The following is a 26,379-nucleotide window of genomic DNA, read 5'->3' on the forward strand; positions in this document are numbered from 1 at the left end:
AGCTAAGCAATACACAGAAATCCCCAAACAACAAAGGAATTGAGAGGGAATAAAAACTCTCTTGTGTCTTGGGATTTGAAATAACACCAAGTCAAGACTTTGGGTAATCTCCTTTCTTAGCAAGTTGTCAATGTATTTATTCCACGACCTTTGCTGGTTAGTTTTGAATAACACTTTCTGTTCTATAGACTGCATGTGTTTAATTATCACCTCATTCAACAAAAATGGACAGTGCAAAAATCAAGGATAATCTAGCAAAGCAGGGCTAAATACAATCAAGAAAAACACTTAAAAATTCCTGCAGTTTGTAGTCAGCATTTAGGCACTGAAGGGCAATTTTCCAAGTTTTACTGAAGGGTTTAGTTGTGCACTACTCCTTCAAGAAGTCCAAGAAAAAAATTTGAGTTTTCTAATATGAGTTTTGCAGGAAGAGGCTGGAAATGAACAGAACTGGGTTCATCAGTAAGCGAATTAAATCTTCCTGGCTGATTTATGTGGGCAAGGGTCATTACACGTGGGTAATAGAAAGTGGCTGGTAGAAAAACTAGACTGCTTAAAATTAATAATACATGGCTTAAATGAATTGTTACTATTCATCTTTACCTTTGGATCAGCAGGAAGAGCACAGGTATGAGAGGCAAGATATCTTCAGGGAAGCCTGACCCGTGTGAATATCCTCAGTGTTCCCTTTCATACCCTGCCAGTGACAGAGGGAGTGCACAGGGAGAACACAGGTACATCAAGGAGAAGCAGTGGAATCACAGTCATTATCTTGGAGAGGCTCAAAATCACAGGAGCCATATTCATCTTGTGCTGGAATCCAAGTGCAGCATAACAAATTTTTCAACCAAAAGGCTCATTAAATGCAACATGAAAACAGAGAGGCTGTTCTGAGCAATCTCCATGAATTGGCCTCTAGCTTCACCATGGCACTATCATGACCTGAATTAATTTGCTGTGGCATGATAATTTCCTCTTGGCTGTAGGAGGGAAAAAAAAAGAAGCCTGCTCAGGCTGATGAGCATTATAACACTTGTCTTTAATTCTTTTTCTTAAAAAGAATATCACCTTCTGTTTTTAAAGTGCCTGGCTTGAACTGATAGATATCATCAGCCATCAATAACATGCTGCAGCAAGGTGGTCTCATGCCATTCCAGAGCTGCAGAGTTGAAAGCAGAAATGGTGAGGCTTTTAAATGTCACAAACACACACTCTGCACTCAAAGGAGCTAAACATCCTCTGAGGCCATGACATGACCCCCACCTCACCTTTAAAGAGGTGATCTGTCTGAAGTGTGGGTGCTCAAAGAACAGCTTTGGCTGACATTTGGTCTTTCCCTGCTTCAGTACAGGAGAAGAAACCGGTCCTGATACTTAAAAACACAGATAGCAGCAAACACCACATTATCACATTCCTCTCCTCAGTAACACTTTGCTTTAAGATAAGAAATGAACATAATTACTTGTGTTCTGCTGATGGGAAGTGAGCTATCAGAGGCAGGCATTATTACTGTTACTGCTGTTATTATTACCCAAGTAGCAGGAAGTGCAGTGCTATAAAAACTCTTCTAAGCAGTCACTCCCTCTTACAGACCATTAAAGGTTCACTTCACACTTACATCTCTTTCTTCCAGACTCAGTCCTGAATCATTAATTTTGCACTTGGCATTCCTAAAAGAGCCTTTTTTTGAAGTAAACCCTTCTCTTGATGTCTGAGTGCACCCTGAAGATGTTAATCACCAGAGAGGTACACTCAAGACAAAGCCATCCAGGTTCCTTGCATTTACTGAGACTTGAGAGCAGCAAGATGCAAAGATTTCTGGTTTGTTTTCCAGCACCATACAGTGTCCAAGCTTTAGACAATATCCTTTTCTCACAGCAATCTGAGGAAGAGCAGTTAAAATAGTGTGTGACCCAAGACACTCTGAAAGTGTGACAGATCAGACTGGAGCCCTTCCTCCCTCCCTTGCCAAAGTGTCAGTTTACAGATCAAGTGGCTCTAAAGAAAAAAAAAAAAAAAAGTTGTGCAGGTAAGACACCTCTAATGGAGAGAGATATTTCTTTATGCCACCTATCTCTATAATGTTTTTTTTTTCTTATCTTCTCCCTTTCTTTCCCTTTTTCATTTTTTTTTTTTTTGTGTTTGTTTTTCTGTCCCTTTCAAGAGATTTTTTGCTGTCAGGGATTCAGCAAAATTCAAAATAAATTCAAGGATTTAAAAATCCTTGAATATCCTTGAATAATCCTTAATATTTTGTTTGGAAGAGACACCCCTCCCCTGTACACAGATCTCCTTCCCAAAAGGGTTCCTCTCTTTCTTTTAAGAACACCGCAACACTGTGAAAGCAAGTAATTGTTAAATTTTGGATGTCTGTGAAGCTTTTTCTTATTTTCCTACTCCAACACAAGTCATTCTTTAATAAAAGCAAACGCATGAAGCAAATGATGAATTAACAAATGGAGACCACCCTTGTCAGATATTCTGAGGCTCAGAAATCTTGAATATCTCATACTTTATTGCCCTCTAGTGTTACTTCAGCAGCTATGGAGAAGATTGTTCTGTAAAACTGAACAACAAATGCAGTTTCACAGAGACAGGGCCAGAGCTGACCCTGACAATAAGTGACCATACATCCATAAAAAGAGGCATTTTGCAATTCCTTGATTCATCAAAGGGCTTTACTGACAACCAGGGCTTGGAATATTCATTTCCATACAAAGGGAGTGGGGGAGAGCAAAGGGATCTTTGCTCTCCATATCTCTATCTGTATTCCACCAAGGATGCCCCTGATGCCATATGAACATTTTGATCTAATCCCTGTTCTCCTGTGGCTGAAAGTTTCTCAGTGAGTTTAAAATGTTTGCTTTAGCAAGAGACCAATAAAAATAAAATATATGGCAGTGTAAGTTCAAAACAACATTGCTGTATAACGGCATAAACAAATTGGTATGTCACCTGTTACAAAAGGATAAATTAATAGATTTTTTAAATCCTCTCCAATCTCACATTAGCTGTTCAGCAAAGTTCTCTGAACTTCCTGGAAGTCCAGAACCCAGAGCAGCAGGTAAATGTACTTTCCACATGCACTGCACTGCCATTTAGGCAGTTTGGAAGAAAAAATCCAGAGAACTCAAATCAAGAGTCCTGAAGTGATCCATGGAAAGTACAACATCCAGTCTGTTCTGAAATGATCCTGAGTCCTGAAATGATCCATGGAAAGTACAAATCCAGTCTGTTCCCTAAGAGGTCCTCTTATCCTGCTCCCAAGCAGGAGCTCATGTGCACCTCTGGCAAAGATTTTGCTGGCAACATGCTGGTGAAAGCCAGCAAATAACTCTGCTTATTCCTTATTCAAAACCCTGAAATGCCCAGGGTGGAAGGTGGATCATGACATCCCAGCAAGTTTACAAACAAGAAAGGTGACTATGGCTCTTACATATTTATGTCAGGCCTAGATTTTTGTCTCGTCCTGATTTCACAGCTGTATCCTGCAGTCAGCTTTGATCATATAATGTGATCTATCCTAATAAAAGGAACAGAGTCAGAGCAGTGAAAAATATCCCATTACGTTGTGTGATCTATTTATCTATTGCTTTAAATCTGCAAGGGGTCTGTTCTGCATGTTCTTTTGCCAGCCATTACAGGCAGTGATGATTAGACTTTTAGTCATTTGGACATTTGCAACACTCAGTAACTCCTGGAATTTTCAAAACAGCTGAGATGCTTCTGGGTTTTAAAGGACTTTGACAAGAGTGAGATTAAATAAAGTTTTTCAAAACTGTCATTAGGTATTTATCTGCATCTTTAAAAAGGAAAGGTCTATCAAAGTGTGACCCTAACCCCTTCTGAGAAGAGAGAAGAGAAGAGAAGAGAAGAGAAGAGAAGAGAAGAGAAGAGAAGAGAAGAGAAGAGAAGAGAAGAGAAGAGAAGAGAAGAGAAGAGAAGAGAAGAGAAGAGAAGAGAAGAGAAGAGAAGAGAAGAGAAGAGAAGAGAAGAGAAGAGAAGAGAAGAGAAGAGAAGAGAAGAGAAGAGAAGAGAACCACATGCCAGTGCTGGTGTGTTACATCACACTTTTGAAACACATTTGCCAACATTTCTTCACATCTACTTGACCTGTCTGCGAGAAGTTGGCATTCATACAACTTAGAGAGGATGATTTAAAATCTGATCTTGAAGGAGACACTAATTTTTTTTAAAAGATTGCAAATGTCTGTAACATTTCATGCTCTGAAGCTCATTTTTTTAATGATCCTCATAACTAGATTTTTATGATGAATCTTTATGATTCAGAGAATTCAAAAATCCCAGAGTGATTTGTATGTCTCTCTACACCCCTTAAATATAGATATAGCTTTACATTAATCTTAGGATATGCATTGGTTGTTCTTTGTATTGAAGGCCTTTAAAGGGACTTTTTTCTGAAGGTATTGAATTTTTTTCTCTGTTACATTAACAACAGAGTTTTAACTAAGACAGCACTTCAGGAGAGCAGCAATGAAAGGAGAACACAGCTGTGACTTACAGAGTTTGCAAGGATGTCAGCAAGAGAAAATGCATCTTTTCCTGTAAATTGGGCAAATTTATTCTGCAAGACTTTGAGAGAAAATAAATTTGGAACTTCACAATGCTATTTATTCAGAGTCACTTTTCAGCATAAAACCACTGCTGAAAGGTCTCATAATAGAGGGTAGGAATCTCATAAGCATCTCAATGCACCTTACACTCCCGCCTCTGTCAAGAGTCAGCAGCCAAGTTGATAACAAGACCTATTTTCTTTTATTTTGCTGCAGAGACTCTTAATCAGTCCACTGTTGCCTGGTTTGTGTCTAATTTTATGTAGCAAGGAGAAGATGAGCATATCCACACTGACTTAGCAAGTTCAGAGGTATTTTGCTTTGGAATTTACAAACAGATAGGAGCCAGGACAGGAATTGCAAATGTAGATAAGCATAAAAGATTTAGAATTGCATTTCTTTCCTCCTAAATTGCTTCCCTGCAGCTTGTCCTTGTGTAACAGGGCAGCAGGCTGAGCACACGCACAGCACCACCCGTGTCACAGGGTCACAGTCTGAGCAGGATGCAAACTCTGGTTTCATATATGCAAATACATATTTAGAGACTGTTCACATCTGGAAAGAAAGCTGTACCTGAGGCATATGGGAGAGTGACAAGAAACAAGAGAAGTTCGACTTTAAATGCATTCTGACTGCTACATCTGGAAAATCTCTGCTGCAATATGTGGAGTTTGAATTTGTACTGAGAAGAAAATTTGGCCCTGGAAATAGCACGGACCAGTGTGCAGATCTAGCCAGGAGCATGCTGAGCTAGAAGTACCACTGGGTCTTTGTGGTCTGAGATGATATTTTGTGCCTTGAGTCCCATAAAGCAGAATGACAGAGAAAAGCCTATTTTAAGTGTCATTCTTCAGCTCAGGAGCCAATGTAAGGGTGGTGGTGGTATTTATATATAACTCCAAGCAGATCCTTAGCACCCAATGCGTTTCAATGAAAACTATTTCCTTCAGGACTTGAAATGTTAAGTGATATCCAATATAGGGCTTTGAAATAACTTAAACCTTTCTGGGTTTGGTACCTGAAGTCAAATTCCTCTTCATGTTCTCAGAATTGTGTCTATTCTTGCTGCCTGCAAGGGCTGAGCACAAGTGCGAGTTGATCTCCAGATGCTGGGTTCCCTCTCACTGGACAGCAAGGGCAGGCTCCACGTGCAGGGCTGCTACTCACACAGCACAGAGGGTTCACATCCTCTGAGGGACATGGCTTGCTGCTGGCAGGAGATGCAATAGCTAATAGGCACTCAAGATTATTTAGGATCTGGACCTCAAATGTTGGCACTAATTAGCTCCTTAAATCACTGCTGAATGGAAGTGAAGAATAAAAAAAACATTTTCCCCTCAACGTGGCCCTTTCCAAATCAGGCTGAGATGTTTGCTGAGGGTAGATAACATCTTCACCATGCAGCAGTTGCACTGTACCTGTTCTTAGCTATGCAGAGAACGTGCAGTTCTGGCATCTCTCCCGGACTCTGCAGTATGTTCACTTTCATTTTCAACCACTTTAACAGTAAAAGATCCTTCCTTGGCAGTGGCTACAAATATCAGAATTCCCACTGTGAGGAAAAGTTTAAATATTCAGAATTCACCTTCAAAGCATTAGTTGAAAATCACTATAAGAAATTCTACTCTTGTCTTTGCCTTTTATCTTGTGAAGAAAAGCAAAACCATAAAACTTTAAGGAACAAAGCCTGTCTCCGACCTTGCCCTTGCCTGGATCAGGTGTACAAGTGTGGAACAAGAGTTTTGTTAGTCAGCAGCTGCATGTGTTTGCAATTTAATGTGTCCAGCCTTTTCAATTACAGTACTACAGCTAATCACACTAATAACGAGCTCTTAGAGATCTGGGTGCCAGGTTCTGCTCACATTTGCTACTTTTCTTTCTATCTCTTACAGTGTGCTTGGATATCTGCTAGTTTTGGCAAATTTGAGTTGACACTGTCTTAGAGGGCAAGAGAAGAGCCCAGCTGCATGTCCTGCTGGTAATTCCCCGAGAGCCTGAACTGGGCCAGCCATGGAAAATGAAGTCATGCTCTTGGTCCAGTACAAAAAGGGATCTGATAAGTGCTGTTCTAGTTGACTCTTTCTGCAACGTAGGAGAGGCTTTTGGGGGAAAGCCTTCAGGCAAAAACACCATTAGAAAAAAATTTCCCAAGTATTTTCAAGCTCTGTGTTGTGATTATGAATCGCATTTCTTCACTGGTCAGGCTGATGAGAATTGTCCCTTTGTTCTGTGAGTTTAGAATAAAGGAAATAATCTTGTCTTTCCAACAGGCTGTAACTGTAGGCTTGGAAACTGTAGTTGAAATGTTCTTGGCTTGCTGACTTTGCTTTATCCTCTTAACGGAATAAATGTTCTCATGTAATAACAAACCTGACAGATCTTCATAATTGATCCCTATCCCTGACATATGAAGGGCACAGGATGCAAAGAGGAATGAAGCACTGTAAGTACCCTGCAATGGAAGTATTGATTCTCTCAATTGCAGCTCTGCCTTTCTCTGTAAGTGCCCACCTCAGCAAGAAGAAATTATGGGAGAAAATGGACAGGGGAAGTAAAATTAGACCTAAATAACAAAAAGTGTAACTGATAACTCAGTGAGAGCCTGCCAAGGAGTCTCATTGCCTAAGGGCTCAGTTTTACATAGAGCCCTTAACTAGATCAATAGATTGCTTTTGGACTACCAGAGATTAAAACAAGCATAAGTGGAAGAGGGCTAATAAATCAACCCTGCTTGTACCAGACACAGGTTAGTAGTGTCCAAAGCCCTTTATGCAATTAGAATGATTCACACAGGAGTGATTCGCAGGGGCTGAGAAGTGCTGTGGGTAATGGGTAAAGTGCTGTGAGGAGAGCTGCTCACACCTCTCACTGCCTGATTATAATCAAGCAAGTTGTTCTTTCAAAGCATGATGTCCTTGATAAACAAGGAATGGCAAGACTTATTAAAGTGCAGGCCAATCATTGTTATACCCTGATACTGGAAGAGATAGGTGTCAGGTTCTGTTACTGCTGAAATTTTCACAGCACCCAAATGGTCTCCTTGGAGGTGTGTGAGGAGGCACATTGGCACTTAATACGTGCACACCTATTCCCAAACCTGCAAAACCACTGCAGGAACCCTTTAACCTGTTCTCTCATCTTCTTTTATCCATCAGTGTTGTCTCACAGTCTGCTCCCACTGAGCATGCTGCAGTTGTCTAACGAATTTGACATTCAGATGTTTGAGTCACATTACACTCCACAGGGTCATATAAATGTTCTGAAGCTGACAGTTGTGATTACAAGTTAGTTGGGTAAGAAGAGGACCCCTGGGCACAAATCTCTGATGTACCTGAAAATTTTTTTGGCAGCAGTGACTAAATCTATCCCAAGCCTACAAGGTCAATTTGCAGCTCAGTTGCCATCCATATTTATCTGCCTCACACATTGAAATTTTGCTATGACAGTGATAAGATCTCCAGGAAATACCTCAAGTAGATGGTTTCCACGGCTAACCTGTAACCCTCATTCTTTTGAAACTATCTTCCAGGATATGTCATTCTCACGATGATGCCATCTTAAGTTAAAAAGAAAAAAGAGGCACCAAGAAAACCAAAGCCCAAAATAAAATATGCTCTTATAGCCATAGAATCCCCCTTCATTTCAAATCTGGCTCGTAATGTGGCAAGCTTTGATTGCAGCACTGTCACCAAATGTAGGCACTGCTCTGCTAAACAATAAAGGGAAAAAGAAGGGACAAAGAATGCAGTGTAACTTAAATTTCTCGTATTATATGGAAGGACTTATGAATAGAAAAAATGCCAAAGCCATGGAAAATCCTGTGTGCACATACAGCCTCTTGGACCCTGGGCACTTCCAGTGCTTGATGATCTCTCAGTTGGAGCTCCTGCTCAGAACTAATGTATTTAATCACAGAACTGGTGTGACAAAACACCAGATCAGAAAACTGCAGTCACAAAAGGAATCAGTCCTATGTGTATCATGCCTGCTTTAAAAGCAATAACAATATTAGACACATGTCTTGGTGGTGGGAAATCAGTTGAAACTGCTTTTAAAGTATTCAGCTTTAGCAAGTTTAAAGGTACTTAGAATAAGGTGATATTTGGGACACTCAGCTGAATCTCTGGAGACAACTGCTGCTCTTGGTCCATGATCAAGGCAGTGCATGGTCATGTGTGATACAGGGACAACTACTGATATTTCCAAATGGAAACAGGTTTTAACTTGGATTTTGTCATTCACTAAATGAAAGGGTTGATTCTTTTCATCTCTCAACACAATCCACTTCTGTACTGCTAAGTATTGGAAAAAATAAGGCAGTCCTTGTCTGAAGTAGCTGTTTCATGTTGAGAGGATGCAGCTGATATTTTTGTCTGGCTTTTCTTTCCAGGAACAAAAGAATGTAAAAGCAAGGAATGTTGCTCAATGGCTTAGAGAACCTGGCAGGGGGTTTTTTGTCACAGACTGTAACATGAGCACTGAAAGAGAGGGAAAATGTCTTTTATGTGTTCCTTAAGTTGTGAAATATCCACATTGTTCAAGAACTTCAGGTTCAAACACCTTCACTGCCCCTCACTGCACCAAGGGCTGAATCCAGTGCCTGCTGAGGTCACCAGGAGTCCTTCCATCAGCTGGAACGGGGCTGGATCAGGCTCAGCACAACACAGAAATGCAAACACTGCAGCTCTGGCTCTCAGAGGAGCTCTTCACTACGGCAGCTCAATAAACCCTGGCTGGGTTGGTCCTGGTGTGGATCCTGCCCAATAAGCCACGTGCTAAAGGGTGGCCATGGGCAGGAGATGCAGGTCAGGACATCTCTTCAGAAACACCATCCCTGTGCTGTAAAGGTGCTACAATGTGCTCTGTGCAAAGTTACTGCTCAGCAGAATTAGTGTCTTCAGTATTTAATTTCGATATTAAATCAAAGGCCTTTATTTTCTAGTTACTGAACAGGGTGTTCCCTAGGCTATGCACTGATCTCCCTTGAGACCCAAGGCAAAGTTGCTGTAGCTTCATCCATCATTATCCAATTGCTAAAATAGCCAGAAAGTGCTATCAGAGTTCTACTGCAAATGTGCCCCCTCGCCATTCACAACCTGCAATATTAGTTCTGCAAAATTTCCTTTTTATTTACAGCCCTCTAAGTACATTTCCAGAGCTAGATGATGCAGTCTTTGTCAGCAATACAAGCAATAAAATATTACTGTATAGCTGGCACCTCTGGAGCTGGAATACAATCCAATCAAACTGACATAACTGATAAAATTCAGTGCAAAGTCTGAAATGCTTGAGTGCAGAATGCCCTGGAAATCAGTATGGTTTTGCCATAAAAAAAACTCTTATGTCAGTGCCAGGGAATAATGTCCTTTGTTGCACTCATTTAGTACTCTATGCCAACTCCATTCTCATTAAGAACTGCTCACCAGGGACAACTCAAAAGTGTTTTGCTGCTTTTAAGTAAGAAATCGAAATAATTGTGAGCTTGAAGTGGAGGTGTATGCTTTCTTTTGCTACCAGAAATCCTTCTGTCCTTTGCATCAATAACAGCCATTGATTCTAAATTTGCTAATCCTGTTGGGAATGGTTTTCTCAGCCTCTCCCTGAGTCTGGTAAATGGGGATGGAAGATGAGAGCTACAGTAGGTGCAGGGTGAGATGGAGAGGCAGAGCTCCTGAAGTGCAGCATGCTGGCTCTGCTTGGCTTGGTAGAAACAATCCAGAGCTGCATTATGAATATCTCTTCAGTCCTAAGGATGCTTTTTCTATCACTCTTTTCTTGAAAAACTAACTTTATATTATGTAGGGGGATAGAATATGAGAAAGTGAAGATAGTGTAGAAAATAATCTTACCCCTAAGGAGTTGCAGCTGGGCCAATTATCAGAGATTAGGAACAGGCCTGACTTTAACAGGCCACAGCTGTAAGCAATAAGAAGATGCTATAAAAGAGTGGGGTGGTTGGTTGAGAAGGGAACTGGAGTCAGTTGGCTGCTTTATGAAGAAGAGTCAGTGCTCTGAGGAGATGTCCATGAGAAACACCAAGAAGGTATGGAACTCTTGTGGTAACGAGACACCAGTAGGGAACCCCTGCAGTAAGATGACAACAATATTAGGTAGCAAAGTATTTCTTACTGTGCAGAGAAAGGTAAACTTTTGCTCTTGTGTTACCCCTGCACATTTGAGAACAGAAGCAAATATTTTCCCTCTGTATCTTTGCAGCATCTGTGGTCATGTGGTACATAGAAAACCTGTAACAGAGTTTCACTGACTCCTGCAGTCTATTGAGCCTGGAAATGCATTCACTAGCAAGCTTTTAACTACTTGGGTCCTTCCTTCTGCCCCTCATGAGCAATTTAAATTTAAATGAAAGATGATTTACAAGGTTTCAAGATAACAAAGTATGCAGAAGCATCAAATATCACCAGACCTGATGGGAAGGATGATAAAGCCTGTGCTCAGTGCCATGCAAAATGTACTGTTTAGAACTGAGACTTGCAGCCAAACTCCCTCCTCAGCACACTCCCTACTGCTCCCACTATTACTGCAGGGGATGAAGGAGAGTGGGACAAAAAGGTGGTTTACTGTTTCAAAGCTGCATCTTTCCTTTTTTCATCTCGTCTCTGCCTAGCTCTGAATGTTCTTTAGACCCTCTCCTTTAAGGGGCAGGTTAAAGAACAACATGGGAAAACAAAGGAAACAGAAGAATGTTTTACTTTAAAGAAATACTTCTCAAGACTGTCTGCTCTCAAATGCTTACCTTTAGGTTTTCATGTTGTTGCTTTGGTTTTTTGTGTATTTAAACATATTCCCCCATCACAAGCACTCCTTGTGCCATTTCCAGTGTCAGGAAGGGAGATCTGCTTCTGCAAAGGTACGGTCATAAGGAAGCAGATGGAAGGTAAAATGCTGATTTTCTCTCTGTCTAGTCATTGGCTCATTTATGCTCCCTTTCCATCTGCCTTTGCCTGCCTTCCATGACTGCATTGTACTTCTCTCACTGCTGCTGAGTGCCACAGATTTAACTGAGCACCACACTCAGCTGCCTACAGAGCTTACATCCACAAGAAATAGTATTTAGTTATACTGGATTGGGCTCATGTTCAGTGTTACTTATGAAGATTTTTTTAAAAATATAGTTGTTCATGGGTCTGCAGAAAGCTTTTATGGCAGGTTTACTGTGTAGTCCATCTTAACCAAAGATATGTTACTTACTGCCTGCTTCAGAGGGCTTTTCTTTCAATGCTCATATCTTAATGTTTTGCAAGTTTTTAATCCTTAGTCTTCACTTTTCAACTGTCTTGCCTCTTGCTACTTTTTCATTACTTCCTTTAACAGGATTGTAGACAGGTTTTAAGGTGACTTTCCTAAGTTCTAAGCAGATCTCATCCTGAAGCAGATGTTACTTCAGGAGGGACATAAACTTCTTGCCTCTCTCTGCCCAGCTGGGGCACGGAGATGCCAGTGCTCCCTTCCTGACTGCAAGTGGCTGGGGAAAGGACAATTAAACAGCAAGAGCTGCTGACTGCTTTACACACCATGTTGAATTTTAAAGTGCTGCAGCCTCAGAAAGGCACATAAAACTGGTGGATCTAAGCTCACTTGACTTTTTACAGTATTTTCCATGTAAGGGGAAAATCTCTATGGGTGTGTATCAATCAGAATGCTGTCTGCTGTTGGATTTACTGGCAGCCTTAGGTTAAAGGACTGAAATGGCCTAAAGCAAAGCCACTATAATGTTCTATAATCCTAGTCAGAATAATGATGGAAATGTCCAGTGAACTGCATGATGTGATGCTGACAATTCCTGCATATGGAAAATGAGGTGACTACTGTAAAGGCAGGACAGCCTGAGGTTGTTAGTGTTCAGGAACACATAATTACATAATTATTATAATGCAGGTGCTTTTATTAAAGAGCTCTGACCTGACATGGTTTTGAGTCTTACATGTTTTTATATTTTATCATTATATAACTTATATATTAATAAACTTACATTGTTCTATTATATACATTGATTTCATCCAAGTGTGGATTTCTTGTGATCCCCCTCAAACCCCTAACATAGTTTCTTGTTGTTCTTTAAACATCAATTACATCTTATCACATCTAACAATTATATAATTTATCATATACTGACTACACAGGTGCAGTTTCACATGATATAGCAAATACAAGGTCTAACATTTCCCAGGGCCTACCTTTAACATTTTCCCAAGGCCTACTAAAGCCTAACTTTCTTTCTAACTCCCTGAATTTTGTATGATTTTAAAATCTTTCACTATCAAGGTGATGACCAGGTGCTGGTGTCAGGAGCTTTTTGGAGAGGCTATGGAGAATGACCCAGGTCAGCTCTGCAACTGAGAGGAAATGTGTATTTGGACAAAAGGTCAGGAGATGGAGATAAGGGTTCTTATCACTCCCCATGGTCAGGGCAAGATGGTCATTTTAAAGATGTAAAATACAAATCCCCAACATCTTTCAATACCTGGATGAGGTTACTGGTTTGTTCTCAGTGTGGTTCTTTTTTAACTGTTCGTCCATTCATCCAGCCTTTCTCTGATTTATTGTCCTGGTATAACAATAGAGTGAATTGGCTCCTCGAAGCTGTATGAGATTTTAACAGATTCTCAGCCTTGGGGGTGGAATCCTTCTTCCTCTCTATTTCCATCATCCTTGTCCTCTCTCCCATCAAGGGCAGGTACACTCATTTCCTCAGGCTTTATTCCTTTCTAAAATGGTGCAGATTTTTTTCCCAATAATGTTTACCACAAGCTGAAGTGTTTTTTACACCAGTTCAAAACAGAAGTTGTTAATAACAGTGATAGTATCTACTAAAAGGAGCTATTGCTCACTTGAAGGTAGTTTAATATTCAAGATTACGATTTTCTTTGCTTTCCATCTCAAATAGACTGGAGCATGTTGGGATTTCTAGATTTTACTTCCAACATTCAGATTCAGTTTTTAGAAGTCTTGCCAATGTTTTCAGTTATAGCAGGACTTTGACTTTTATTCCTTGTTCTGTGTCCATTCCCATCATGTTCCAAGGGACATGTGCTGATTGAAATGTTGTATTAATTAACAAGAGAAGTACTTGGGTAGTGGGGACTGTGGTATTATTTTCTAAATGAAAACAGAAGCTGTACTTCTATTTCTATTTTATTTGGCTGTGCTTCTGCTATGTGCTGGGGTGTTCAGCATATGCACCCAGACCCAGCTTCAGTTGGACAGAATACCATCTTAAATTATTCTGGAAAAGCTGGTAGCTGTACTTTTGGGCTCCAAGGCTGTTAATTTTTCTATCTGATTTATATATTTGAGACAGTTTTTTTGTTGGCCAAGTGGAAAATCTTAGGAGATTATGACTGCTGGCTTTGAAGATCTCAATCCTGTAGCAACTGATTCTGATGGCTCCTCAATACTAATTACTGCTCAAGCATGTGCTCTCTTTTATGAATCATTAAAAAATAAGAAACCATGAATAAAAGTCATGTGGTTTTTAGTTTCAGCTGAATGTACTCTCTCATAAAAGCACAAAAGTTTGTTATATAGCCTTTGCCACTAAATGATGCAAATATGTTCTGTATCATAGAATCATATAGGATGGAAGAGACCCCGGAGATTTTCAGCCAAGATGTTAACATGACACTGCTGAGAATATTTGTGTGGATATATTTATGTACCTACACACACACACGTATCTTTTATATCCATATAGAAGTATATCTATACATATGAGTTACTTATGAGAGGAACAGTGCATCTGGTGAGTTTTGGTTAATCCCTAATTTTAAGCTGCAACCCTTGGACTGAAAAATCAGTTCTTCTAATTTAGGATATTTTTAATTTTTTCTTAAAAAGAGTGGTATAGATTTTTTTGTGTGAATGGGAAGAACCCATTATCAAAAAAGCACATAACACACACACTCCTCTCTGGCAAGATTCATGTCAGATGAAAATTGCGAAGTCACCCTGCAGATGTTTTGAGACAGGGCTGTCCAGGGATATTTGCTGTAGATGAAGGGAATCACTGGACACTGAAAGCCTAGTTGAAATTACAGCACAAATTCTTTGTGTTGAGAAAGAAATTTTCATTTTCTCTTTTGATAGTTGTTGAAGAAAAGATGTTCTAATAAGGCAAAAACAGTGGACTTCTGACAATGTGGGCATTTTCAAAGAAATCTCTTTTCCATTGCATTTTTGAGGAGCATGCTTTGGGCTGAGTTCAGATGAACCTCTTGGCACTCCAATGGGGCACAGAAATATTGAGAATTATCTATTTCCTGATTTCTGTTGATGAGGAAAGGGGAAAAAGCAGATGACACAAATTTTGCTTGGTCTTTACTCACATGCTACTGCTCCCCTGAATTGTGCTTTGTTTCTGTTAGAAATGTTCCAACCCCCTTCTGTTCTGAAAAGCCAAAAGAGCTGCACCAAGTCCACATGGATGGAGGCTTCCAAGCAGAGTGGATGGCAAGGATTTAGCACTCATTTTTTAAAGTTTGGGGTCCCTCTCTAAAGAGACTGTGCAGATAAAGCTTTCTTAGAGAAGAAATGCCCCCAGTGCTGGGGTACGAAGAATATCTGGGTTTTGTGTGCTTGCCAATGGGTGAGAGGGACTTGGGTAGGGATGTGACTTGGCACACCGTGTGCCCAGAGTGATGGCATGGGAGTCCTTCCTGGGAAGGGAAAATAAAGAACTCAGCATGAGAGCTGATGCTTCCTCCCCAGCTCTGAAAGGATTTGAGCTTGACAGGAAAAAATTGCACGGCAATGCTCACTATTTTCAGTACTTGACAGTTCTCATTGTTACCAAGAGTCCTGTTTCATGTGTTATATAAATATTTCAAGTCAGGGTCCCTTAAATGAAGATATTAAGATGCCATTATTTCACAGCAGAATGTCATTGGTGACACGTAATTTTGAAATGTTCCAAACAGGTTTTCTTCTTCTTTGTATTTTTTCTTGCTTTTCAGTATTCCTAAATCCTCCCTGATTCCTTCCACACTTCTGTCTTCCCAGTCAGATTTCATGAAGAGGGTAGCTATGAAAATGCATATTAAAATGCTCTTGAAGTTTAAGTATTAAATGAAATGTGCTTGAGTATCTTACTGTGATTTTTTTCATGTAATCTGCTACTGTTCTGGAGTTTGATTTCTTTTTTTTGCTTGAGGATGAAGTCTTGATATATTAGGTGAAGAGAGAAAATAAACTCCCTGGCTGTAGGAAAGTTAAGAAAACATAATTCATGATAGAGTCCCACTAGATTAATATTTTGTAGTGAAAACTGAACTGGTTCAGAGTAATTAATTTATCTTTTCATTTTCTATGAGTTTTGGATGGTGACAAACGGAATACTCATTTTTTTCTTAAGTTACACATGTAATTAGCACAATTTCACACATTTTAGTTTTGGTTTTCAAGAAGCTGAGATTTTGTTGTGTAACTCGTGGCAGAGTGCAGCAGTTTCAGTTGGAAACCGGGCAGAAACACAAATTAAGTGTAGATGTTTTGATTTGTTATTTCCTGGTCAATGCACCAAGGAATGTTGTGGGTCTAATGCTGCCCAAATGCAAGTACACCTACTAGAATTAATTACTCATTTTCTGTTAGGAGGTGAGAACCAGGATGAGAGCAAAGCAAGCGCAGCATTACACCAGGAAATTACTCTTGCTACTTGAGTGTCCCTAAGAAGAACGAGAAGCTACATGTCAGTGCCCAGGACCTGCAGCTCGCTGATTCCCGCTTGTACTATCACTGAACACAAACTGCTGAGACCCTGGGCTTTTCCCGTGGTGGAGGAGCAGCCCGGAGCTGCGGCCGAGGCTCTGGCGACATCGAGCGCTGCCTCCGGGCCCGGGAGCGAACCCAGCCCGCTGTGCCCGGGGACCGAGGGGGCACCAGGGCTGGAACAGGCGGGGACTGAGCGGGGACACGGGCAGATCGAGGGGGCAACGAGGCAGGATCGAAGAGGGACTGAGGCGCCCCCAGCGCTGCCCTGGCCCGGCCCATCCCTGCCCGGCTATCCCTGCCCGCCCCCGCTCTGTGCCGCGGTTACCCGGTTACCGCAAACGCGGCCGCAGAGTCTGGGCCGCCCGTGCGATGCCTCAGTGCCCGGAGCCGGCTCTGGCTGCTCGTTCAAGCGGCGGCACTCGGCGACTCGCCAAGCGAACTGTTCGCACAACCGTGCTCTATGTGAGTGAGTGCTGTGAGATCCTCTCTTCACAATGGCGTCTGGATTCCCGGGAAGGACACCAACACCTCGACTTGTGCCCAGGGAAGGACTGAAGGCTGATTCTGTGAGTAGCCCCTGGGGCTGTGTTAAGGCTGGAAACTGCCCTGCTCTCCCTGCCCCTGTTGGCCAGCAGTGCTCTGAAGCTGCAGAGCCCCTCCCCAGCCCTTTGTGCCCTGCTCCTGTCCAGGGGCTGTCCTGGTGCAGTAGGGAACACTGTGGGATGTGTCAGGGACAGCCCAGCGCCTTGCCTGGCTGTGCCAGCAGAGCCAAGTGAAACCAATGTACAGCTGAAGCCCTCAGCATGGGCTTCTTTCCTTCCCCTTTGCCACAGCCATTCCTTCTGTCAGGCTGGGCACTCACCTGTGCTGCTCTGACCATCCTGCCCTTGGGCACCCGGGCACGTGAGGGGGGAAGCTCAAACTCTGCCCAAAGCCTTGAGAGCCACGGCTGGTCCCAGCTGGAAGAGCTCCCAAGGCAGCTGTTCCCTCCCAGCTCCTGGGTGGGCACAGATGCAGCCCTGCAGGCAGCACTGGATGGAGCCAGGGCCACAAAGGTCCCTTGCTGTCTGCAGCTCACTTGGCTGAAGATGCCCCACTGCTGAGGCTCTGCCAAGGAGATCCCTCTGTGTTCTTCTGTCCAGGGCTCTGTCAGCCCACACAGAGAAAACCAATGCTAATTGACAGAGAGAGCTAAAACTTGGACACATTCCTGTGCACCTCACTCTTGGTACAGCTTTTCTTGCTTGCTTCCCTTGGACTCAGCCAGCAGTGCTATCTCCTGGCTGTGAGTTTTCAGTGTTGTGCAGGGATGGAGTTTGGGCAGTTCTGAGAGCTCCTCCCCACTCTCTGAAAGGTCACTGCCTCAATCCAGGGAAAAGTAAGAGGAAACAAATGCTCAAAGAGCAGAAATCCCCAACCATGTCCCATCAAATCACAGAGAGACTCATGGGACACAGCCATGTGGCTGGAGTATGTGTATTGCACTCTGTATTATTAATTTATTGGTGCTAAGTATTTCAGCAGGAAACTTCCAGGGCTTCCAGAACTGTACTAGTGGCTGTGATCACAAATTATTCATCAATGCCACTTGTTCAAGGAAAGCCTTTCTGAAGAAGCACATCTCTGACATTCTTGCTGGTTTGTTTTGGTTTTTTTGGTTTTTTTTTTTTTTTTTTTTTTTTTTTTTTTTTGCCTTTCAGCTGCTTCCCTCTAAGTTCCAGAGGGAGAAGTTTCTCAACAGAAAGCAGGATGCCAGCACTGGGGGGAGTTTTCTGCCCAGAATTGGCCCACGTGTAGACAGGAGTGAGACTCGTCAAAAGGTAGCCTTTTCCTGCTCTTCTCCTCTCTGTTTCACATGAAGTTTGAAGAGGGTGTGTATTTGTGACAGGCTCGCCTCCAGCAAAATACCTCAGTGTCCAGGTCCTGTTGTCACTGCAAACTGCTGGCAGTGGTGGACTGGGAGTCCTGATCTGCACTAAGCCAACACAACTGACCTCTGCTGAAGCTGCTGGGCTGTGCTGGAGTGTAGCTGCCATTGCTAAAACCATGGGGGGAAGGCTGGGGACACAAAATTGCCATTTGCCATTCTCCTGCTGAGGGAGCCACCTCTTGGTTTGGTGCGGTCACCATCAAATGCTTCGGGTCACAGGATTCCCTCTACAGTGGCAGCGTTGGCCTTTGAAGGGCAAGGATCTGCAGAAATCACTTCAGATTTAGCAAAACAATTTTCATTACTGCTTTGGGTTGGAACAATGTGTTGGACCCTGATGGGATGTTAGATTTTGCAAGCTGCCAGATGTACAGGGGACTCACCCATGCAGAAAGAAAGAAAGAAAGCTTGGCTTGAGCCTGCTCTGTGTGGCCCAGCAGCTCTCGATCAGCTCAGAGCAGAGGTGGGCGAGCCACTGTTTGCCCAGTGTGGGCAGGGCAGACATGATCACCCAGCATCTGTGCTTCACTGGGGATCAGTGTAAGGGATCCTTCACGAACCTTCCTCCCAGCAGCTGAACCTCGCCCTGCTCTCTCTCACCTCTCCAGCTGTCACCAGTTCCCCCAAAACGGAGCTTGTTTCAGGTTTCCCCATCAGATACAGTATTTCAGGACTTCATCTTGTGAATCCCAGAGGGCAGAACCTGGCCTGCTGGCTGCAGGCAGGAATGCCCAGCAGCCCAGCTTGCCTGCACAGGCAGCAGGAAGCCCTGAAGAGCCAAGATTGGCTTTTCATACTGGACCCACACTGTCAGTCAGTGCTGGTCATGTTTCTCCAGGCAGAAAATGCCTTTGAAGCCCACAGTGAATAGGCACAGCCTGTGTGTGTTTCCATCACTTTTGGCAAGCTGATTGCTCTCATGGCTTTATGATTCTTCCTTGCTGCTTTACTGCTCATTTAAATTCTCTTTGCCATCTCCTTGTTTTAGGGATTGTCTTGCTGTGTTCCTTCTTTTGCTTTTCAGGTTTACTTTTATTCCCAGGAAGGCCACAATGGTTTGGTCTCCTCTCTTGCTGCTCTGCCTGCATGACTCTATCCCCAGAATCAGATCTGCTAGAAGGGAATTTTTTCCTTCCACCAGGACAATTTGATGTTTTGCTTTGATGTTTTGCTTTCAGGTAGCACGTTCCCCCCTGGAACACGACTACATGGCTGTGTGCAGGCAGAAGCCAGCAGGTTTTCTGGCCTTGTGGAATATGCAGATGACTTGGTTCAGGTGCTCTGTCTCCATCCTGCTGGTGCTGACCTGCTCGGCCCTTCCTTCCCACCAGGCACTGCCCAACTGCCCCAGGCCACAATGCTGGAGGCAGACAGGAGGGATTCAGGCTCACCCTTGTGAATGATGTGCCTGTGCCTGCACAGCTGAAAGTGCTTTGGGAAAGGGGCCAAGGAGGGATGTCACCAGGGCACGGACAGGGCTCCTCTCGTCCTGTTTCCACAAGTGGCAAAGTCATCATTTCCTGTCTTTGCTGCAGATTGCTCGGATGGTGAAGGTCTCCATGGAGAGCAGCCCTTATTTCCAGCTGGCATGCCCCAGTGATGTGTACCACATCGTGCCACCGGGCGCCTCTGCCCCTGTGCGCATCCGCTTCACCCCCGACGAGAACAAGGTGAGGCTGGAGGGGCCAAAGCACACAATGATCTCCACAGCCATTGTTTTCCCTGCACTCTGGCTCCAGCCCATTGCATGCTGTGAGCTGGGCTCCAGGCCTAGGCAGGCAGCTTGCAGCCAGTCACACCTTGGCACTGCTGGCAGGCACTGCAGCCAGGCCTGACAGGCTCTGCTTCCCCTCCCTGCACATCCCTGAGCATTGCCAAGGGAAGATGCACAGGGAACAGGATGAAAATGACAGAGAGGTGTTGACAGATGTTCGGCCATCTCTAGGTCCAGTGGAAGGGGTTTCATTATTATGGAAAACACTTGAAGGACAAAGAGGTCAGAGAGCTTTCCTCCTTCCTGACTGCCAACAGCCTCCCTGCCTCGCCCTGGGCTGGAGCAAAGATGGTGCTTTTTCACCCCTCTGTTCTCCAGCCTTGCAGCTGTGCTGTCTCAGAGCACAAGTGAGCCTGGCACAGCTGCAGGGCCAGGGCAGAGGAGGTGCTGTGCCCGTGAGCCCAGCCTGGCACAGGCACACTGGGCTCTGGGTGCCCTTGGTCAGCAGCAGGTTGCTGAGCTGCAGGGCACTTGGACACCTGCCTGAAGGAGCTGGTGTAGGGCAGGTACAACACCTGCAGGCAGAGCTGTGGGCCCAGAGCCCGTGGCAGTGACTCTGTCTTCATGCCTGGCACTGTGCTTGCTCTGTCAGCTGGCACCCATTCCGTGCCAAAGGTGCTTCTGCATGGAGGTTTGAACAGCAGTGCTGAGGCCCTGGCAAGTCTGATCTCAGTGCTGGCATCTGGAGGCTTGTTCATACAGAAGGGTTTAGGACATGGCATGGAAGGGAGGAAGCCTTGCAGGCAAACAAAGAGAGGCTCTTTCCAACAGCATCCTGCAAGCTCTTAGCACTGTTCTTCTCCTGACTTGGCTGGAGAGGCAAAGTTAGAGGGGAGTTCTGAGCCAACTGATGTTTCTGCACCAGGCCAGAGGTGCAGGATCTCTTTGAGTGCAGCAGTTTTCTCATCTTCTTTTTGCTGCTTAGAGTCAGTTTAACACTTTGTCCGATTCTCAGACAGTGGGAATATAGAAACCTGAAGAGGAATGTCCTGTGTTCCCTAGCTCCATAGAAGGAAGTTAGGAATTATTTAATATCATTAAAATTTGTGAATGAAAATTATGGTGGCCTAGGGCAGTTCTCCGTATGACCCAAGTGACACAAGAGCTTAATGCCACTGGGATAGGTTTTGCAAAGTGCACTGGTGCCTTTAAAATGTGACTTAGTAGTAGAACTCAGTGTTCATTTTGGGGTAGAATAGGTAAATTGATGCCATAGATGAGTTACAGGAAATGGTTTTTCTTCTGCCATGGGGATGGCACAAAATGCCCTGTGCTGAGCCAGTTTCTTTTCCTGCAGAATTATTCCCATGAGCTCACCTGCATCACTGCCAAGGAGAAGATAGTTGTGCCAATTGAGGCCATCGGTGCCCGAGCCATCCTGGACTTCCCTGCCCAGGTGGAGTTCTCAGAGTGTCCGGTCAAGCACACGACCCAGAAGATTCTGCTGGTTCGCAATGTCGGTAACCGGACAGCTCATTACCAGCTGAGCACCGAGAGGTGAGGCAGCTCATCTGTCCTTGTGCAAAGGATATCTGTCACCTTTGGGTGATGGCAGAGTTGGGAAAGAGCAGCAAAAGGAACCAGAGCATCAGAGCTGCAGCCCTGGCTGGAAGTGAGCAGGCAAGCCATGAAGTCACCCCCACGAGTGTTATTCCCATCCTGCCATCAGAGGGCAGGAATATGTAACATGGGGCAGCAGTGGGAATGGAATGGAATGTAGTGCTGAAGTGCAGCCATGGATTCCCTGAACTGACAGCTTCTCTGTTCTGGTGGAATTTCTGGCAAAAGAATAAGAAGAAAATCCTGTGCCTTGCCCCCAGCAGGCACTGATCCCCCGAGCCCCAGCAGGGACCTGCAGCAGTGGGGCAGATGCAGGAGCACGTGCACCAATGTGGCTCTGGGGCTGCTGGGGCCTTGTCTTTCCTCCCCTCCCTCCAAAGTCTCACGTCCAGCACATGAACATTGCTGGCCCAAGGCTTCTCCATCAGCCAGTGATGTTCTCACCAGTGGGAATGGGAACAGCTCAGCCCATCATTGCAGCAAGAGGTTCTTCATGAGCTGAACCTGAAGCAAGTGACATGAAAAGAAGCTCAGCTTGCCACATGTTCTCTTTACTTTTGTGTGTGATGCATTCATCACCAAACTGCCCAGAACACACTTTTAAGTGACAGATTGACCACCAGCAAAGCACCAAGGCCAGGAACTTTTGTTTCCTCAGCGGGGCTGTAGAAGAGCACAAAGCCCAGCAGCTGCTGGGCAGGAGCACATTTCCCCTGAGCTGTCCCTGAGCATCAAAGCACGCAGTCTTGTGCTTGTCAGGCAAGATCTCTTTACCTGGTGACCAATCCTGATTGCTCCTGTTAAATCCAAAGTGCACCAACACATTTGCATTAACGTTTCCAACACATTGGGATCCTTCAGCCTGTAAATAGCATCCTCCCTTTGGCTTTCCATGTCACTCTATTGCTCTAATCTGCATTTGCACTCTTTCAGAGCTTTGACTGCTCCTTTTCTTAGAGCAGCTTTCATTGAAATGCTGATAAAATGTGCCTGTTTTAGGCTAGATCAGGATATTTTCAAGGCAAAATAAACCAAAGAACCACACTGCAAATTCAACTGTAACTATTCCTTGGTCTTGAAGGAAAAGTTCCTTCTCCCTGTCTGATTCCTAGGCTGTAATATCCCAGGACAGGTAGTGCCCTAACATTTGCATCTCCTGAGAGGAGGTTTGTAGGCAGCAGGAAAAGAGAAATTCCTGAGGCAGTCAGTGTCAAGTTGTGCATGCAGATAGCTCTGAACCCTCTCTGTGCTCTTCACAAACCATTCTCTGATGGGATTGCTGGCAGTGGGACCCTTGAGTCTCATTGCAGAGAGCTGGATGCAGAGTATGGGGGAGATGAGGCCATTTTACCCCCAGGATCTTGTGAGGGCTGGATCTCCTCAGCAGTGGCTCAGTGGCTGTTTCTGACCCTGTCTGTTCTGCCTTCTGCTGCCTGTGCTTGGTTTGCTCCCTGCTTGCCCAAGGGAGCTGCAGTGCAGAAGGAATCTCATGGCCAGGTGTGCCCCCAGCCCTGACCCCTCTCTTTGTCTTGCAGACCTTTCTCCGTGGTGCCAACCTCAGGAATTCTGCGTGCTGGTGACATCGCGCAGGTGACGGTGACATTTCACGCGCTGACCAACGGGGACCATTTTGGGTCCCTGGCAGTGTGCTGCAACACAGGTGAGTGCTGGGCCCTGCATGGGCACAGGACAGTTCTCCACCATGGCTCCCTGTTGTCCCTCCCCCTGCATTCCCTCTAGAGGTGCCTCCCCTGTTCAGCTTTACCCCAAAGAAAACTGAAAACTCCTTGGTGTTCAGGGGCTTGAGAAAGTGGATTCCCTCTAACGGGCAAAGATTTTTGACTCCTGTTTTGCTGGGAGTTGCTGAGTGGAGGAAGGAGGATCCCTGATGCTCCACTACCATGTGGCTATGCCTGGTGAAGTTTTATTTTATTCCTGGGCAGTGCTGTATGTGAGGTCTCCATCAGACTCTCTCCAATGCAGTGGATTTCTTGCACACCTCTCTCCCATATGCTGCTTCTCCACTGGCTTGTCACACATCCTTTTTCTATGGGGCCCTTACACATATATGTAGTTTCTGTCTAGTAACACTTTCAGGCCCTCAGGTTCCTGTTTGGTGACAAATCAAGACAAATTCTTCCCTGTGCCCATTTCCCAGGCTGTTCATGTTGTTACAAACCTCTCACATCTATCTCCCATTTGATTTCTAGACTGAGGAATCCCATTTCACTCTTAGTGTAGAAGCTGCTCTGTACTTACTAATCTTTCCTTTGTCCCTTTTTTATTTGATGTGCAATGGTTCAGCTTGGTTTTTGAGATCAGAACAATGTAAAACCTTTCAAGACTGATGTGGCTGTGGGTTTGGACAGGGAGATGATGATGATTTTCATGGTGTTCATTTTAGAGTGGTTTGTCATATTGCAGAGCCAGGCTGGTTGTGTTTCCTGACCTGTGTCCCCTCCTGCTGTGGGCTGTCACTTCACTTGTTCCTCTGGGCCTCCTTTTGCTGCCCACCTGCCTCCAGGCATATTTGCTGGTCAGCCAGAAGGGATCCAAGGGATCAGGAGAGACAGGAGTCTCGTGGGATGCCCGGGGAGACCCTGGGCAAGGCAGGACTGAACAGGGCTCCTCAGCCCTGTCACCTGAAGGACTTGGATGCAGAAATCCCAGTGATCTGGGTGGGTCACCAGAGCACACTGACCAATCTCACTGTCCATATTGTCACCTTGGGGCCAAATCTCTACAAACACATTCAGAAATAAGGGCTTTAAGGAGCTGCCCAGGACGTCCTCACACTCTACACACACAGAGCTGTCAGGATGTGACAAATGGACTGATCCAAAGAACTGCTCGTTCAAATAAAAACTGGGACACCTTCTTCTGTGCCCTGTGGTTTGTTCTGTTCCTTGTGCTTCCATCAGCCAGTGAGCTGAGCAAAGACTCCCCTTTGCTTTGTTCCAGGTGAAGAAAGTATCCAGATAAAGCTCCATGGAGATGCTGTAGAACTCGATGTTGTGTTGAGCACAAATTCCGTGGAGGCTGGCAAGACTTTCATCACCAAGTCATATCAGACAACCGTGGTCATCAAAAACAGGAGTAACATCACAGCACACTTCCAGTGGAAGGCTCTTCCTACTGATGAAGATGACAACGAAGAGAAGAGGAGGTTTGTTTGGAAGATACATTTCAGTGAGATATATATATATGGCCCAAGACTGAAACTAACGTGTGGCCTCAGGGGGGTGTTGGTGCTTTTGAATGGTTTGGGCCAAGTAAACCATCCCTGGCACTAGGGTGTGTGTCCCTGGGCTTCAGGAGCTCAGCACTGAGCATTCCAGTTCCATTTATACTCCAACCAGAAATGGCATTTTGGGAAGGAAAGGTTGATTGCAATGAATGATTTCCTCAGATTCTAATTGGGCTCTTGTCTCCCTAATCTTCTTCCTACATGACCTGGCAACATCTCCTGTTCCCAGGGAAGTGCTGCAGTGGGTGCTCTGTGACCTTTATCTGCATCCCCCAAGCAGCTCAGTGGGAGGAAAAGCCAGCTGAGGTGGTCGGTGGATTCTGCCTCAGTTTTGGCAGAGGCTTTGAGCCAGGAGGTTTCTGTGGAGGGATGCTGGCTTTGGAAACCTCTCCTGAGCTTGCAAGTGTGGGCTGAAACTCCCTGCTGTGCTAATGAACAGCAAGTTATCCTCTGATCCATGTGGGACCCTCGTGGCTTGGGCTCAGCCTTTGCTGGGGAGCTGCTGCTCGTCCCCAAGTGCTTTGCTCTCCTGCACTCCCACTTCTCTCTGCAAATCTGTGGCTCATGAAACCATCTGCTGGCCTTGTATCTCCCTGTGGCTGCAGGCAGAGTCTTTTCCTGCACCCCTCAGATGAGGACTGGCTGGAAAACTTCATGGAGGAGAAAGAAGTAGAGAAGGAGGTGGGCTTTTGTGAAGATCACACTACCCTCCTGAGAAGCAGGGTCCAGGAGAAAAAGGCAAAGGTGCAAGAAGATCCCCTGCTCTTCTCCAGTGACATTTTTTTTATTGAGCCAATGGTAAGTGACAGCTGAGAACCTCATTTTCTTCCTCCTCCTCTTCCTCTTCCTCCTCCCAAGCACCCTTTCCCCGGCTGCAGTCACTGGGCAGATCCTCAGCTGGCCCCATGTGCTGGCAGGGAGCACATGGAGTTTCTGGAGCGGCTGCAGAGCTCCCTGCTCAAAGCATTTGTGCCCTGCAGGCTCGAGGCAGGGCTGGGAGCCTGACAAAGCCCAGCTCTGCTGCCAGGCTGGAGCTCAAGGCCCTGCCTACGTGTCCTTGCAGTGTCCCAGGGAGCAGTTCCTGTAGGCAGGGGCTCCCCCCACACGTGGGGCTCAGCAGAGGCTGTTGGAGCACTGCCAGCTCACACACTGACCTGAAGCTTGCAAAGGTTCCCTGGCAAAAGGAGGCCAAATTCAGCCCAAGGTTAATGACAGAAATGCCAATCCCCTCCTGTAACCATGCCTTGCACTGTTTCTGAGTGTCCCTTTCAGTGTCATCTGTGAGCCTGGACACAAGGGTGGAAGGCTGAAATGGGCCTTTGGAGTTCTCCTGCACACAGGGACAGAAAACCTTTTCCTTTTCTGGTGATGCAAGCAAACTGCAACGTGCTCCCATCAACCAGAGCCCTGATTCTGAGTACTGGCATTGGGAGAGATGATGAATGCCTGGTGCCTGCACAGAGCAAAATCCCTTCTCATCTTGGAGTGAAGCCCAGAATAATCCCAACCTCTGCTTTCTTTCAAAACAGCTTAACTAATATCTGTATTTCAAGGAAGGGGATCATGT

The 26,379-nt window shown here is 44.8% G+C and overlaps 1 protein-coding gene across 1 annotated transcript in view; it reads left to right on the top strand.

Moving 5' to 3' along the window:
* Positions 1-16,276: 16,276 nt before the first annotated feature.
* Positions 16,277-26,379, top strand: part of LOC132079268 (hydrocephalus-inducing protein homolog) — a 60,723-nt gene continuing 50,620 nt past the window's right edge. Inside the window, exons 1-6 of the mRNA XM_059481770.1 lie at positions 16,277-16,763; positions 19,654-19,901; positions 21,303-21,502; positions 23,101-23,225; positions 24,527-24,731; positions 25,418-25,610. Of these exons, the coding sequence (XP_059337753.1) occupies positions 16,277-16,763; positions 19,654-19,901; positions 21,303-21,502; positions 23,101-23,225; positions 24,527-24,731; positions 25,418-25,610 (1,458 nt within the window). The remainder of the gene's footprint in view (positions 16,764-19,653; positions 19,902-21,302; positions 21,503-23,100; positions 23,226-24,526; positions 24,732-25,417; positions 25,611-26,379) is intronic.

This window comes from Ammospiza nelsoni, chromosome 13, assembly GCF_027579445.1.
Source record: "Ammospiza nelsoni isolate bAmmNel1 chromosome 13, bAmmNel1.pri, whole genome shotgun sequence".
Classification (NCBI taxonomy): domain Eukaryota; kingdom Metazoa; phylum Chordata; class Aves; order Passeriformes; family Passerellidae; genus Ammospiza; species Ammospiza nelsoni.